At 56.4% G+C, this 16,149-nt stretch overlaps 2 protein-coding genes across 12 annotated transcripts; one reads left to right on the forward strand and one right to left on the reverse strand.

Moving 5' to 3' along the window:
* Positions 1–80: 80 nt before the first annotated feature.
* Positions 81–5,896, forward strand: NDUFS7 (NADH:ubiquinone oxidoreductase core subunit S7). 11 transcript variants are annotated; one of them, XM_042250488.1, is made up of 9 exons: positions 81–123; positions 1,495–1,601; positions 1,719–1,752; positions 2,523–2,699; positions 3,068–3,185; positions 4,370–4,549; positions 4,632–4,678; positions 5,139–5,227; positions 5,732–5,896. In XM_042250488.1, exons 4-9 carry the CDS (start codon positions 2,638–2,640, stop codon positions 5,827–5,829), a joined length of 594 nt encoding a protein of 197 aa, XP_042106422.1. In that variant the 5' UTR covers positions 81–123; positions 1,495–1,601; positions 1,719–1,752; positions 2,523–2,637; the 3' UTR covers positions 5,830–5,896. The 11 variants fall into 11 exon arrangements, with proteins under 11 accessions (XP_042106422.1, XP_042106423.1, XP_042106418.1 ...); XM_042250489.1 differs by having other exon boundaries at positions 2,589–2,699; XM_042250484.1 differs by having other exon boundaries at positions 2,631–2,699; positions 2,827–3,185.
* Positions 5,897–6,310: 414 nt separating this feature from the next.
* Positions 6,311–9,351, reverse strand: GAMT (guanidinoacetate N-methyltransferase). The gene is made up of 6 exons (XM_015096020.4): positions 9,104–9,351; positions 7,974–8,119; positions 7,795–7,858; positions 7,443–7,510; positions 7,129–7,239; positions 6,311–6,656 (listed from the first exon to the last, which is right to left on the reverse strand). Exons 1-6 carry the CDS (start codon positions 9,282–9,284, stop codon positions 6,516–6,518), a joined length of 711 nt encoding a protein of 236 aa, XP_014951506.2. The 5' UTR covers positions 9,285–9,351; the 3' UTR covers positions 6,311–6,515.
* Between the last annotated feature and the right edge of the window lie 6,798 nt (positions 9,352–16,149).

Consider the following 16,149-nt stretch of genomic DNA (forward strand, 5'->3'; position numbering starts at 1 on the left):
GAGTTCCGGTTTTTCCGCACCACCCGAGCCGCTTTGGGCGACGGCCCGGGGCATCCGGAGCGCTACAGAGGACGGACCGTAGAGGTTGTGTGAAGGCCGAGGCCAAGATGGCGGCGCTGGCGGGTGAGCGGGTCAGGGCGGCGGGGTCCGGGCTTGGGTCGCTCCGGGAGACTTTACCCTCAGCCGCTCGGGCAATTGGAGGCCGAGGGTGATGCAGGCTGCCATCTCTGGGAGGAATTCCAGGCGGGGGCAGAAGGGGCCCACATTTGGCCCAGGATGCTGCCCCTGAAATTCCCGGGAAGAGGCGGCGCTGGTGGGTACAGCCCTGACAGGGAGAAAAGTGAGGCCCAGAGAGAGGCTGGGACCCCCCCCTGGAGGCCACGCGGCCTGGCAGGGCCGGAACGCGACCCAGGGCAGCCTGCCACCCTGGGAAGGGGTCGGTCACCCGCTGCGCAGGCGTCCTAACCCTGGCTGCTCCAGGGCCCTTTCCTCCTCCGATTAGCGATTAAGCGCCTAGGATGGATTCCCAGGATTGTAAAGGAAAGTGGGTATACTGACAGCTGTCAAGATACTGTCTGGGAACCAGGGATCTGTTCGCAGTCCGGGTGCTTCATTAGTCATGCCTGGAAGGTCAGAGTCTAGTGGCGGGTCTGCCAACTGCTGTGTCCTTGAAGGAATGGAGTGGGCACGTTCCTTTACACAGGGTTGGCAGCAGTCCCTGTGGCGTAGTTAAGAAACCACTGTCATTTCTGTTGGTGAAATGCCTGCGTCCTGCTAATACTGCTGTAGTTTGGGCTAAACTAAGGAAAGGCCAAATTTTTAGTAAGACGTGGGTGACCATAAAATGGGCGTTTTTCCTTCCCGTGCAAGTTCGCTGGCCTTCTGAATCCTTACCAGCAGCCTCTTGCTAAGTCTGGACCAGAGGTTGAAATTCCTTCACCTTGAAGGTGAAGGGCGTTTACTGTGCTGTGAGCTTACCCAAAGCCCTAACTAAGGTCAGGGTGGGGGGCTGAGGCTGAGACAGAGGCAGCTCACACAGGAGTCTGGAGTTGCCCAGCCTCTGGAACTCCTGAACTCCCAGCCAGGGCCTGGAGCCTCGCTGAAGTCTGTGGATATGTTAACTTGACACACACCTGTCAGTCTGAGTCAAGGCCATGACAGACACTAAGGGAAGCCAGGGAGGCCCTTGCATCTGGGGCAGGCAGGCACCACATATTCGGATGTGGCAGGATCAGGAGGGCCTAGGAAGCTAGCGTAGACCCAGGCAGTTGAGCTGAAACCCGTCCCACAAGAAGGGCTGGGTGCTCCAGGCAGAGAGCATGGCAAGTGCAAGGCCCTGAGGTAGGTGGGACACTAATGTGCCTGAGCAAAGGAGCACTGGCCTCCAGTGTGGACTGTGTCATTGGAAACAGAGGAATGACACTGGACACTGTCTGGTGTCTGCTTCATATTCTGAAAGATGGCTTTTTTTCTTTTTTTGGCTATACCTCACAGCTTGCAGAATCTAAGCACGGAGTCCTGACCCCTCGACCACCAGGGAAGTCCCCTGAAAGATCGCTCTGTACCAAACATTTGTTAAATGGAGTCTAGATAGACTGAGGGTGAGAGAGAGGGGGTGCTAGGTCCTGGCAGGCAAATGCCTGGCTGGACACTCCCAGCCAGTGTGGCCTCTGATGCTGCCTCAGCTCACTGCCTCCACCCTGTGGTTCTCTCTGCAGCTCCCCGCCTGTTCCACCCGATCCTTGCTGTGCGGTGAGTGCCTGCCTCGGGCTCTGATCCTGACCCTCTACCCAGAGCAGTGAGGCCCTGGCCGGGAGGGGCTTAGACAGAGCCATTAGGGTGCCTCAGACTCGGGAGAGTCCTCCAGCAGTGCCAGGTTGGGGGTCACCTGGCCTCCAGACCCATGTTTCCCTGCCCTCGTGCCCTCAACTCAGCCATTACCTGACACTGGAAGGCTTCTAGTGCATTTGCTCAGGCAGCAGCCCTGTGCAAACCTCCTTGGGACGGGAAGGCAGGTGGCTGCAAACAAAGCCCAGAAATCCAGCCCCAGCCCCAAGCTTTCAGGGACGCAGCAGATCTCAGGGGAGGGTCGTCTTTTTTTTTTTTTTTTTAATACCAAAAACGTTTTGTTTGGGGTTGCAGGTGATTAACAATGTTGTGATAGTTCCAGTGAAGAGACTCAGTCATATATATACATGTATCCATTCTCCCCCAAACCCCAGGGGAGGGTCTTCTTAATGGAGGGGAGTTGGGGGCTCTGAGGACGGTGTGGATTTGGGCTGATTTTATTTTGATAGGCTTTTCCCCTAAGAATAAAATAGATAATGCAAAGCAAAGGGAAAATGGGAAAACAAGGAAAATTTCAGATGCAGAGCAGGCACTCTCTAGACCAGGGATCAGCAGATTTGTTTCCTCAAAGGGCCAGTTAGTGGACGTTTTCGGCTCTTTAAAAACCGCCACAGCCACCAAGAAAGTGAACGGGCATGGCTGTGTGTCAGTAAAACTTAATTTACAAAAAACAGGTGGAGGGCTATATTTGGCCCCTGGTCGGTCCCCCAACACTGGTCCCGGGGTGACCCTGTCAGCAGGCGCCCCGGGCTCCCTGTCACGTGTGGTCCATCTACCGACAGCTCTGGCATGGGTGCCGCTCTGCAGGTGCGAGGGGTCCATTCAAGCATGGCCGCTGACAGCCCGAGCAGGTGAGGCCAGCCTTCCCGAGAGCTACCCCACTAGCCACCCCGCCCCCACTGGCTCAGCACTGGCCCATGGCAACCCTGGGGCCCTCCCACTACCCAGTGGGGCAATAGCAGGAATCCTTGCCCTCAGAGTCCTGCCCAGCCCCCTCCTGCACATCCAAGCTGATGACTGCACATGTCCAGACCAGGAGCTTCCTGACAGAGTGTGTCAGCCAAACCTGTTTTCCAGATAAGGAAACCAAGTCCCTGAGAGGACAAGGTCTCACTGGGACTGCAGTGAGGCATGTCCTGCCCCAGGCCTGGGCAGCAGGTGCGGGCAGAGGGGACGCCTGCCTGGCTGACGCCTCCCCATGCCATGTGTCCATGCCCAGCACCCAGCCCGCTGTATCCCAGGCCAGAGCCGTGGTCCCCAAACCTGCCGCACTTCCCAGCAGCCGGGGCGAGTATGTGGTGGCCAAGCTGGACGACCTCATCAACTGGGCGCGCCGGGTGAGCCCCTCCCTGTCTCTGTCCCTCAGGCCCCTGCTGCCATGTGGCCACCGAGCGGGCCAGGCCCCTCTGTATGGAGACCTGAGGCTCTGATTCTCAGGATCTCTGCCCTTCCCCCTGCCACCTCCCAGAGAGGATGACCCACCTCCTTCCTGTCCTTCTGTCTTCTGTTCCTCTCTTTTCTCTTTTAATGTAAAACCCATGTTTTTTACTGGAAATGGGAGATGAAAACAGTAGCTCCTTCCCAGCAGATATCCTAACTTCCACCCCACCCCTCATGTTGGCTTTGGGACAGTCTGGGTACCCTCATGCTCATCTGTGTCTCCTTAAGACACATGTCCTTTGCCCTAGGACAGGGGCTCCTTTCAGTGCCCCTAGGGCGCCCCGCTGGGGAACAGGCCCCCATTGATGGTACTGTACAATGTCCATGTGTGATTAGCAGGGCTGCAGCAAACGCCGCTCCAGATCCGCAGCTCTAGGGTGGCCATGTCATTATGGTGGGCACTGCTCGGGTACCCTGCCATGTTGGGCTGCCCTTGCCCTCTGGATGGCCCAAGCCCTGTCACCTGAATTAGCACATCTGCAGGGCAGCAGGGACCTTGGCCAGATCCCAAAATGGACACAGACAAGCAGAGAGAACAGCTGGGGTGGTGGGGGGTAGGAGGTGGTGGGAATCAGACTACAAGTCGGAGGGAAGTCAGGGTGCATCCAGGAGGGCTTCCTGGAGTTGGCCCTTTTAGTTCAGGCACTGTTGGGAAAAAGGCCCTGCAGGGGCTTAGTCTCACGCTCTAAATCTGTGCCAGAAGTGATCACTGGGCACCCAGAGCCAGATTTAGGGGAGACTGGGGTTGTGTGCACTGTATCATTAAAACTATTTGCAGTTGGTTTTAGGGCTTTTCTGTTCGTTTTTCTTTTTGGTAACATAGCTGCTGGGAAGCATGGACCCACTGGCCAAACTCACTTTGCCCTCTTGGCAGGCAGTCCTGGGTTGGGGCAGCATGCTCAGGCTGGTGACCAGCATCCAGAATGCCTTGGAGGTCTGGAGGTCATGTAGTCACTGTGGGCCAAGAGGTCATCTTTGAAGAAAGGCTAGGCATCTGGATTTTTCTTTGTGAAATCGCCCAGTTTCTTTAAACACGGTGGGCCCCTCAGTCTGCTCACTGGCCACCCATCCTGCCCTGCAGAGCTCGCTGTGGCCCATGACCTTTGGCCTGGCCTGCTGTGCCGTGGAGATGATGCACATGGCAGCTCCCCGCTATGACATGGACCGCTTTGGCGTGGTCTTCCGTGCCAGCCCGCGCCAGTCCGATGTGATGATAGTGGCTGGGACGCTCACCAACAAGATGGCCCCTGCGCTCCGCAAGGTGGGCCGAGCCGCAAGGCTCACCCTTACTCCCCGTCCCCCACCCCCCAACCTTGAGCCGCACAGACCCCTGTCTCTTCCAGGTCTACGACCAGATGCCAGAGCCCCGCTATGTCGTATCCATGGGGAGGTGAGTGCCCAGTGGGGCAGGGTCGGATGACAGACGCCGGTGACACACTGGCCTCTCTCCTGTCTTTCTTTGCCGCTTTTTCACTGGGGTCGTCCAGAATGTCCCCTTCTGCCCCATGACAGTCGTGCCCTCACTCCAGCAGCCTGTCCAGTTCCTGTCTGTGTCCACGGTAGGACCATGGGAGGGACATCCTGCTCTGGGGGTGCTGCAGCCTTCTCCCCATCTGGCAAGCTCCTATTTCTCCACGCCATTAAAGGCTGTGTAGTCATCTAATTTCTTGGTGGAGGTGGAATTCACATACTATTAAATTCACCCTTTCAAAGTGTAATATTCCGTGGGTTTTGGCGCATTTACAGGGTTGTGCACCCACTATACCTATGGAAGAGGTGTGGGTTGGAGGTTGGGAGCGGGGAGAGAGGTGGCCAGGAAAGGCCCTCACAGCCCCACTCCCCTCCTCCAGCTGCGCCAACGGAGGTGGCTACTACCACTACTCCTACTCAGTGGTGCGGGGCTGTGACCGCATCGTTCCAGTGGACATCTACGTCCCAGGTGAGCCCCTCTGGGCACACAGAACCCCCTCTCCCCCATTGAGAGGGCTCGCCCTGTGACGCCTGAGCAGACCTAGGGTCCCAGAAGAGTGACACCTCAGCCTTTACCCCCGTTGTCCCTGGAAGGTCTCCCCAGTTGTAGGTCTTTTGAGTTTACCCAGATTCACCTCGCTCCAGTCTGCCCCTACCTCTTTGCAAGGGTCCTGGGGGGCGGAGCAGTGTGGCCTGGGTGTCAGCAGGCCGCCCATACTTGTCTCCGGGGTCCAGAGCCAGGTCACGTGGGGGTAAGGGCCGTGGACAGGGCAGCTCACCTGGGCGCGGCCCTCTGGGCCTTCCCCCACCCACGTCTTGGCCTGGAGGTCCAGTCCTGGGTTCATTCCGTCTGGCGGTTGGGCCTGGACCCTGAGGGTGGCTCCGCCCACCTGCCCACCCCCAAGCCCATCCCAACTGGCGTTGGGTGGAGGATTCAGGAGCTTGAGGCACCGCTCGCACCGCTCCCCTCTAGGCTGCCCGCCTACAGCCGAGGCCCTGCTCTATGGCATTCTGCAGCTGCAGAAGAAGATCAAACGGGAAAAGAGGTTGCGGATCTGGTACCGCAGGTAGTGCTGGCGCCCGGCCGCCCTGAGCATCGTCCCTCCCAAGAGGCGGTCAATAAACCCGATCAACCCTCCCTGCGCTCCCGCCCAGCGTGCTCTGTGGGCCGGGGCTGGGGACCTGCGGGGAGGACGGGGCCTTGCTCTCGTGTGGGGGGAAGCTGAGGCCCCGGGAGGGCGTGGAGTCAGAGGAAACAGGATGACGGGAGAGTTGGGGTGCAGCCTGACTGGGTGGGACCAGAGGGTCTGGATCTTGGGGCTGCCACCCTGTGTGGCCCTGACCTAGTTCAGCCTCTTCTGAGGACCCCAGGTGCCCACCAGCGGGAGGGTGGGAGGGGCCATCGGTGATTGATTGTCAGTGTCTGACGAGGGCGGGACGGGAGATCGGAAACTAGTGGGTAATAGCCACAGGCTCCGAAAAGCGCTTGTAGCAGATTTTTTTCCTTTTACCATTCTTTGGAGAGGCAGGAAAAATAAAAGCAAAAACACACTTGTGTCCCACTGCTGATGGGCCAGACCAGCATTAGCGTTTATTTCATCCCCAGATCCTCTGGCAGAGAGGGATAGGGAGGCTGGTGTGGGTCTGGACCAGGGTTGAGGGCTGGAGCCCTCAATTCCGGTCACAAAGGCACTGAGTAGGGGTAGGTGTTCCCGAAACCCAGGGCCCTGGGCGGCGTGGGCAGCTGGCCCTTGGGCTCAGTGCTTGGTGACCAGGGGCGTGATCATCCGCGGGAAGGCGTAGTAGCGGCAGTCGGCTGGTGGGACCAGCTCCAAGACCTGCGTGCGTATGTTATCCCGCCGGAATCCCGCCTCCAGCAGGGCCGGCACCTGGGTCTCCTGGCCAGAGGGAGGCGCCAGGTAACGGGGAGTGGCCGGCAGTGGTGACGCTCTGCAGCCCGCCCCTCTGCCAGGTACCCTGGGGGCTAGGCGGGGTCAGAGGCCTGGGTGTGGTGTCTTCAGGTGTTCTAACACCGCTTCCAGGCTTTTAGCGGGTATCGCCTAGTACGTCCTCGCAGATAGAGGAAACCAAGTGGGCAAAGGCCTGAGACAAAGGTGGCCAGACCAATAAAGAGAAGCCTGGGTGCAGGAGGGCAGAGGGAGGGGTGCGGTGACTCTGGGGTGCATCCGTGTATCCCAGGGACTGGGGGAGCCACCAGATGTCAGCCTGGAGAGACTGACCTCTCCTGATGTACAAGTGGGCGCTGAGTCCACTGAGATCAGCCCTTAGGGCTGGCAGAAACCAGAAACCCTCCCCAGATCACAGCTGCCTTCCCACCCAGAGTCACTGCCCAGGATGGGGGTGGGGCACCTCAAACATGGTGGTGATGTCCGAATACTTGGTCTTCATCAGCTCCCCCCAGGAGGTGAGGTTACAGTAGGTGAGGACACCCCCTGGCTTCAGCAGGCGGAAGGCATGGTCCTGGGGGTGGGGATGGGGGTGAACAGTGGTCAGGAAGGGATGTGAGGGTGGGCAGAGGTGTTCCCAGTGGACCTCCCACCTCCTGGCAGGTCAGGGGAATAATGGAAGGAGAGGTGACCCCTGCATGGGCAGCAGGTGCCCCCCACGGGGCTGGCCCTCCATCCTGTGGCTGGTAGCCCACATTCCACCATCAGTGGCCCTACCCGAATGAAGTTGAACTGGTGAGTGTGCCAGGTCTCCTCCGACAGCGGGTACGTATCGTACAGGATCCCTGTGTGGGAGGATGGAAGTCACATGGTTGGGGGGGCAGCCTCACCAGGCAGGGCTGCCAGTGGGAGCCTTGGGGAGGCCCCAAGTGCCATGGCCACTTCTACACATCATGTCTCTTCCGTCCTTAAGGAGGTGTATGTGCACCTGCATGCCAGGCTCCTGGACGTGCATCCGTCCGTGCCTGCCTCTTGGCTCTGTGCCCCAGTGAAATGTCAAGGCTTCATAAGCAGGCAGAGGGGCTGGCAGGCCCTGCAGAGCAACCCCCCAGCTCCCAGAGCCCCTCACCATCAAAGTGACTGTCTGGCAGGGTGGGTGCCACTTCCTCCCACAGGCCTTTCAAGGGAACCACCTTGGGGCAGAGGAGAAAAAGGCTAGGTCAGAGGGGGCCCAGAACTCCCATCTGTTACAAGGGAGGGGGCAGGGCCTTCACCCTGAAGACAGGGGCCAAGGGCAGAAACAGGCACCTTGTGTGGCTGCTGCAGGGCCCAATCCTGGAGCCGCTGGAAGACGCCCTCGTTGCACTCAATGATCCAGTGCTCCTCGATGGGAGCCTCCTGCACCTTTGTGGCTGCGATGGCCATGCCGAAGCCCACTTCTAGCACCCGGCCCCCTAGGCAGACAGAGAGCCCAGGTGTTACCCGCAGGGTGGGGCTGGTGAGGCTACCTGGAGGAGGGGGCACGGGGGCACAGCTTTGGCAGGGAGAAACATTTGCCACAAGGACCGGGCGGCACAGCAAAGCAGAGGTGGGACAGAACACAGCAGCTCTGAGAGGGAACAGTGTGGGCCCGGGCCAGTAGCCAGGGAGGGTGGCCTGCCAGGGAGGCCATGGACAACAACTACTAGTCTGGCCAGGCCAGGGAGCAAGACAGACCCTGGACCTTGAGCCCTGGCCCAGGCTGTTTACACTGAGGGTGCTTATCTGCCGATTTGGGCAGTCCCCAGCCCTGCAACAGTGAAGTCAACAAAGGACAAGGAAGAACCAGGATTCAAGGCCCAGGCCTGGAACAGAAGAGGGCGGGGCTTGATCCCCTTTGGGTCAAAGACGAGGCAGAAACACCCTAACCAAGCAGGGACGCTGGCTGTGCCCATTTGGTAGATGGGGACACACAGGCCCACAGGCGGCACGCACAGCCTCTGGGGTTGTGGGGATCCCTCAGCACCCCACAGGCTCTGACACCTGGTGCAGGGCCACCTCCAACAGCTGTCTCCTGGCCTTAGCTTTCCCGGAGCTATTCTTAGCTGAGGTGGGCCTCCCGCGACTCCTAGGCATAAGTCCCCACGTGGGCTTGGGCAGCACCTCTCCAGGCTGCTATTCCCCGTCTTCGGCCTCGCGCGGGGTTGGGGGGCTGGGCGCTGAGTTCCGCGTCTCTGAGGACCCGTCCCCCGATTCACCCCCATCCCCGAGTGGGGGCGTCAGCGCTCCTGGAGAGGGCGTTCCTGGTACTCAAGGCGCCCGCAGCGCCCCCAGGACAACCCCGCTACCCTTGCGAGCGGCCCTACATTCCGGGGGAGGGAAAAAGGCGCACAGAGACTCCGCCGCGTCGCCGGAGAGCGGGCTGGCCTCGGTCGGCCCCGCTCGCCGGGCCGGGCTACCTCTGGAGGCGGCGGCGGCCGCCAGCGCGTGCATGTAGGGGGTCTCCCAGCGCTCCATCACCGGCTTGCCCAGGATCTGCAGGTGCGTGTCCGACTCGTCGTAGGTCGCGGGCGCAGCCCGCCACGCTGGGCTGCAATTCTCGCCGGGCGCGAAGATAGGGGTCGCGGCGGCGGCGCTCATGCTGCTGGGTAGACCGCGCACCCTACAAGCTCCGGAGTGGCAGGGCCCGGTCCCTGCAGGGCCTTCTGGGCAGGGGGCGGGGCGGGGCGGGGCGGGGCGGGGCGGGTGGTGGGCGGGACGGACGGCCCAGGGCACGGGGCGCGAGCTCGTTGCGCAGAGGCACGAGCGGCCTCTAGCGACCGTGGTGGAAAAGGCGGCCCTCGGTGGGTCCCGGATCCCCGCGACGGTCTCTCGCGAAGCCTCCAGCGCCTAGCGGGTAGACCAGGCACTAGAGCCCTCGGGGTTCTCACCCTGTCGCTTTCCTGCCTCAGTTTCCTCATCTGTCACCACCGACCGCATCAACATAGCCCTCGTTGCTGGAGTGTGAAGGTCTAAGGATTTTCCAGGCAGGGTTGGACGTGCTTTAGTGTTTACAATTACTCATCCTTCAGAAGTGTTGCAGTGGCTTCTTTTATCCTCATCATTTTTATCTTATTTATTAAATTTTTAGTTTTGGGCGTGCCACATGGCTTATGGGATCTTATTTCCCTGACCAAGGATTGAAACTGGGATGCGCAGTGAAAGCGCCACCAAGTCCCAACCACTGGACCACCAAGGAGTTAGTTCCCTTATCCCTCCTCACTTTACAGGTGGGGAAACTAATACTCCACAGGCAAAGCTGGCAACCTTACGACTGTGAGTGCAGGGGTGCAGGGACCCAGAACAAACCCTGACCACCCTTCCTGAGCTCATATCACTCCCCCATGCTGAGTGGGTCACTCTGAGACCCCAGAGGCCCGATAAGCAACTCAGGGCACAGAGGCCTCCAGCACTGGGACTGAAACACTCACCCCAGCAGTCAGCAGTTGCCAGACCCTCCTCCCCAGGACAGTAGGCAGGACAGCCCACCCCTGCTGTCTTGTCCCAGGGCAGCCTGGGAGTCAGCTATGTCCTCTGCCTGCCATTCTGGGACCCGGCCCCAAGTGGAGCTGGGATGTCCTCCAGGCTCTTCCTTTTCCTGTCTGCACACAGAGTGTGAGTCTGGAACACTCCATCCCTGCCAAACCTTTCGCACATCCCAGTGAACATGTGGGAAAACTGAGGCCCAGAGAGGCTGAGGTCTGAATAAAGATTCATACAGCCAAAGCTATGGTTTTCCACAGTAGTCAAGTACAGTTGTGAGAGTTGAACCATAAAGAAGGCTGAGTGCGGAAGAACTGGTGCTTTTGAACTATAGTGTTGGAGAAATCTCTTGAGAGTCCTTTGAATTGCAAGAAGATCAAACCAGTCAATCCTAAAGGAAATCAAACCTGAATATTCATTGGAAGGGCTAATGCTGAAGCTCCAATACTTTGGCCACCAAAGAGCTGACTCATTGGAAAAAATCCTGATGCTGGGAAAGATTGAAGGCAAGAGAAGAGAGTGACAGAGAATGAGACTGTTAGGTAACATCATCAACTCAATGGACATGAATCTGAGCAAACTGTGGGAAATAGTGGAGGACAGGGAGCCTGGCGTGATGCAATCCATGGGGTCACAGAGAGAGGGACATGACAGCAAATGAACAACAACAAGCCACGCCCTTCTGTGTCCACCTCTGGATGGCTGCTAACAGCCCTGACCTGGCTCCAGACTCCTCCCCACAGGCCCTGCCCACCCCCTGCAGAGCTCCTGTATCCCTCCTGCCCCCAGTCCTTTGCACACACTCTTTCCTCTGCCTGGACAGCTTCTCCTCTCTCCTGGCCTGGTTGCCTTCTCTTTCTGCTTCATGGCTGCAGCCACACCTCCTCTGGGAGGCACCCCCCCTTCCAGGCTGAGTACAGCCGATTTGAAGCTGTTTTATCTCTGGTACCTCTCTTTGGTATTTTACTCACTGACAGTATTTCTTTAAGGTGGTATTGTCTGTCTGACCCACCTGGTACACAGAAAGTGCTTGACTAAATCTTGGGGTACATTGGTTCTCATGTGGTCTGGATGGAAGAGACTCTCAGGAAGAGGCATGGTGAATAGATGTCCCAGGCACCAGTCACTAGGGCTCCGCTCACACTGCTTTTTGTCTCACGTGAGTTCATATTGTCTGGTTACGGCTGTGCTGGGCACTGTGGTGGGGGCTTTGCAGGCATGCACCCCAGTATCCTTGAGCCACCCTTGTACACAGGAGGCACTCACTAATGTCACCCAATTCAAGCAATGCTCCAGAATGCCCAGCCAGAATCAGGGGAAGGCAGGTTGTATTCATTAGCTATTGTTGTTTGTCGTTCAGTCACAAAATCATGTCTGACTCTCTGTGATCCCATGGACTGTAGTTTGCCAGGCTCCTCTGTCCATGGGATTCTCCAGGCAAGAACATTGGAGTGGGTTTCCATTTCCATCTCCAAGGGATCATCTGGAGCCAGGGATCGAACCCACGTCTCCTGCATTGGCAGGTGTGTTCTTTACCACTGAGCTTCCAGAGAAGCCCTCATTGCTATTGCTGTATAACAGATTGCCGCAAATATAGCTGCTTAAAGCAACCCAGTTTAGCATCTTTCTGTGGGTCAGATTCAGGTGCAGCTTAGCAGGTCCTCTGCTTCACAGCCTGTGGCATGGCTGCAACTGAGATGCTGCCCAGGGCTGGGAGACTCATCTGAAACCCATCTGGGGATGGGTCTGCTTCCAGGGTTGCTCACTGGCAGTTGGCTCCATTCAGTTCCTGGCCACGTGGGTCTTCCTGAATTTTCACTGTGGCTTCTAGCAAGACAGAAGTCAAAACTGTTTACAGTCTGGTCACAGAAGGACATCCCCACACCCTGGCCATGTCCTGTTGGTTAGAAGCCAGGTGCACAAGGGTAGGGACCCCAGGAGCCCATGGAGTAGGGGTCATTCTCAGAAGCTGCTGCCCACTCAGACCCGAAGAGGAAGCCATGGCGGCAGAGGAAGGGAGTCAAATGGTACTGTCACCTGCAGCTTTGCTGCCAGGAGATATGGAACCTCCCGTGTCTGGTCAAGCTGCCACCTACCAGTGGTTGCCGACAAACAGCCGGGACTCCATCCCCAAGAGTGGCTGAGAGCGTGGCACAACCTGGCTGGCAACTCAGCACAGGGCTCTCTGTTCCAACCTCGGCGGCCAGTGTCCTCTTCTCTCAGTGGAGTGACCACTCTTGCCCCGCTGATGTCTTCAAATAAATGACACATGGTGGTTCCTTGTGTCCACTTTTCTCAAGAGAGCCTAGCGTCTGTGCCCTGTTATCCGCATTTCGCAGACTTGGACTCAGAGAAAGAAGGTGACTTTCTCGGACACCCAGTGAATCAGTGGCAGAGAGGATGGAAACAGGGGTGTACCTGACTCCAGAATGCAGTCTTCAGAGATGTTTTAAAAGAAAGAAAATATTTATTTTCTGATTAGAAAGGTGACACCGTTGATCAAAACATTCCAACTTACGGAGTTGTCAAACTCTGGCCTGCAGGTCACATCCCGTTTCTGTGGTTTGGATATAGCCTCAGTAGATAAAGAATCTGCCTGCCAGTGCAGGAGACACAGGAGATGCAGGTTCAATCCCTGATGGGGAAGGACCTCTAGAGAAGGGAATGGCAACCCACTCCAGTATTCTTGCCTGGGAAATCCCATGGACAGAGGAGCCTGGTGGGCTACAGTCCATGGGATCGAAAAGAGTCAAACACAACTGAGTGACTAAGCACGCAAGGATGTATGTGAGATAAAAATGGTGTTTTTTTTTTTTTTAACATCTTTAAATGGTTGAACGAAAATCAAAAGTATTTGAGACACACGGAAATTATACGACAGTCACATTGGTGTGTCTGTAAATGAAGTTGATAGTCACAGCTATTTGTTTCCATATGAACTCTGATGCTTTCCGATTATAGCAGCACAGAGTCATTGCCACAGAGCTTCAGAGCCGAAAACATTTACTGTGTGGCCCTGAACAGAAAGCTTCCCAGCCCCCTCCCAGAGCAGCCCGCAGCTCCTTCCTGGAAAATGAAAGTCACCCAGTTATTCAGCACATATCAAGTTCCTCACCCCGAGGGTCCTGCCCTGGCCCCACCCAGACTCAAAGCATATTGAAGGACGGACAAGAAATAAATAATAAGTGCATGTCACCTGGCAGCTATGACAAAACAAAATCCCCATGATCCCTGCCCCCTGTCTAGGTCTCTCCTCTACCAGGCAATGTCCATGCCATATATTTTCTCTGTACACAATGTTATGTATAGTTTTTAAATTAAAAGGCTCCAATGGGCTTCCTACGTGGCACTAGTGGTAAAGAACCCAATCACCAATGCGGGAGACATAAAAGACTTGGGTTTGATCCCTGAGTTGGGTAGCTTCCCTAGAGGAGGACATGGCAACCCACTCCAGTATTCTTGCGTAGAGAATCTCATGGACAGAGGAGTCTGGTGGGCTATAGTCCATGGGGTCTTGCACAGAGTCGGACACAACTGAGCAACTTAGGACACACAAAAGGCATTTGTACATCCACGTTCATAGCAGTATTATCCACAGTAACCAAAGGGTAGAAATTACCCAAGTGTCTGTCAATGGGTGATGAATAAACAGTATGTGGTCCTTCCACACACAGGGGACTATCACTCAGCCACGAAAAGGGGTGAAGCACTGACCCTCACTACCACATGGATGGACCTTGAGGCCATGATGCTCAGGGAGAGAAGCCAGACACAGAAGGACACACACTGTTTGATTTCACTCACAGGAGGTCCCTAGAAGTGTCAGATCCAGAAACAGGAAGTAGATGGTGGGGCCAGGACTGGGGGAGGGGATGGGGAGTCAGTGTTTCGTGGGGACAGAGTTTCAGTTTGGGAAGATGAGAAAGTCAGATGATCAGGGGTGGGCGGTGGGGTGGGGGCCGCTGTATGACAGTGTGAATGTGTTTAATGCCACTGAGCTCTGTACTGATACATGGTTACAGTGGTAACTGGTATATTTTACTGCAATTGAGAAAAGGGCAAAAACTGTATTCTGTGTTTTGGGTATGCCTGAACAACCCATGTTAGGAGTTACATTCAAGAAAGTGTGCACATACCCGTTTTTGATTCACTGTTCGCCCTGGGGTGGGAAGAAGGAAGTGAATGGAGAGGAGGGAAAAGCAAGCTGTCAAGTTCATCTCTTTAAAAAGATCTGAAGCAAAAGTTACAAAAATGCTAAAATGTGTTGGTTTCAGTGACAGGTACATGGCTGCTTGTTTTATCTTGGCTAAGTGTCTGTGTTTTTATTTTTATTTATTTATTTTGCTGCATGGGGATCTTCGTTCCCCAACTAGGGATTGAACCCCTGCTCCCTGCAATGGAGGGGTGGTGTCTTAACAATTGGGTTGCCAGGGAAGTCCATAAAAGTACATTATTTTAAACGATTTATGTCTGCCTTCCTTCATTTGACCACATCCTGTGCATTTCATTCACGCCCTTGTGGTTTATTTATCCAGTCAACAATGGACGGACATGTGAAGTGAAAGTTGCTCAGTCATGTCTGACTCTTCGCGACCCCATGGGCTATACAGTCCATGGAATTCTTCAGGCCAGAATACTGGAGTGGGTAGTCTTTCCCTTCGCCAGAGGATCTTCCCAACCCAGGGATTGAGCCCAGGTCTCCCACATTGCAGGCGAATTCTTCACCAGCTGAGCCAGCAGGGACACCCGGACACACATGTGTTGTTTCCAATTTTCTGATCTTCTAATAGTGGGGTGTGTACATTAGGGCATGTCTATTTGTTTTCCCACTTGGGCCATGCCCCTCCCACTCCTGCCAAGTGTTACAGGTTTCTTCTGACCTGAAAAACTGCAAAGTCCCAGGGGAAGGACAGAAAACCTCCCTGATGCTACCTGAGCTCACTGCTTTCCCCTCTGCTGAGCCTCTGTTTCTCACCTGCAAATGGGGACTGATAAGTTACTCTCATCCAGTGGAATTGATGATGCCAACGTGCTTAGCAAATTGTAAAGTGACCTAAGTGAGGTGTATTATAAATGTTTATGTTATACTGTTGGCCTGACACCTGGTTCCTTCATTCCTCACAGTTCATTTGATTTTATGGTGAATCAGTTATATTGTTAGGCTACCAAGAGGCTGAGAAAGTGAGTAAAAAGTCACTAGGCAGCAGGAACCACCATCTGACAGCGTACAGGTCAGTTTTTATTATATCAGGGTCTGTGGATTGCTCCACCTCCCTTGTTGACGAAGTGGGCAGATTATTCTTTGTTGGGGGACTCTCCTGCCCATTGTAGGGTATTTAGCAGCATCCCAAGTCTTCACCCACTAGGTGCCAGTAGCACCCACAGCCAGCGGTAACCAAAACTGTATCTCCAGACATGGCTCAGTGTCCCCAGAGGAGGCTGAATCACCCTGGATGAAACCCACCCCTGTCGACAAACGAGGGCGGGACCATCCTTGGCACATGGCAGGGGCTCAATGTGTTTTCATAATCTTTGGACCTACAGCCAACTGTTGGGTTTGATTCCAGTTTTTCCCGAGTGACCTTGGGCCGGTGATTCAGCCTCTCTGACCGTCGGTATCTTCTGGGGCAGCTGGAGCAGCTGAGGCGTGGGAACTGAACGTAGGGCCCTCGCCTCCTGCGGTCCAGCGGCGTGAGAGCGTGGCCTCCACCCGGAGCTAACTCCACCCGAGTCCGCCGGCCCCCACTCGAGACTGAACAAGGAAGCCGCAGCCGCGCCTGCGCCCCGCAGTGCCTAGCCCGGAGCTCCCGGTCGCGCGCACGCCCCGCGCCGCCGCGCATGCACACACGCTCTCAGCACGCGCACGCACGCGGCTTGGCCCGCGCGCCCCCTCCGCGGGGCGGGGTCGGAGCCGGCTCACGGGACTCCACTTCCCAGTGTGCCCCGCGGGGACGCTCGCAGCCGCTGAGGAAGAAGGCCGAAG

This window comes from Ovis aries, chromosome 5, assembly GCF_016772045.2.
Source record: "Ovis aries strain OAR_USU_Benz2616 breed Rambouillet chromosome 5, ARS-UI_Ramb_v3.0, whole genome shotgun sequence".
Taxonomy (NCBI): domain Eukaryota; kingdom Metazoa; phylum Chordata; class Mammalia; order Artiodactyla; family Bovidae; genus Ovis; species Ovis aries.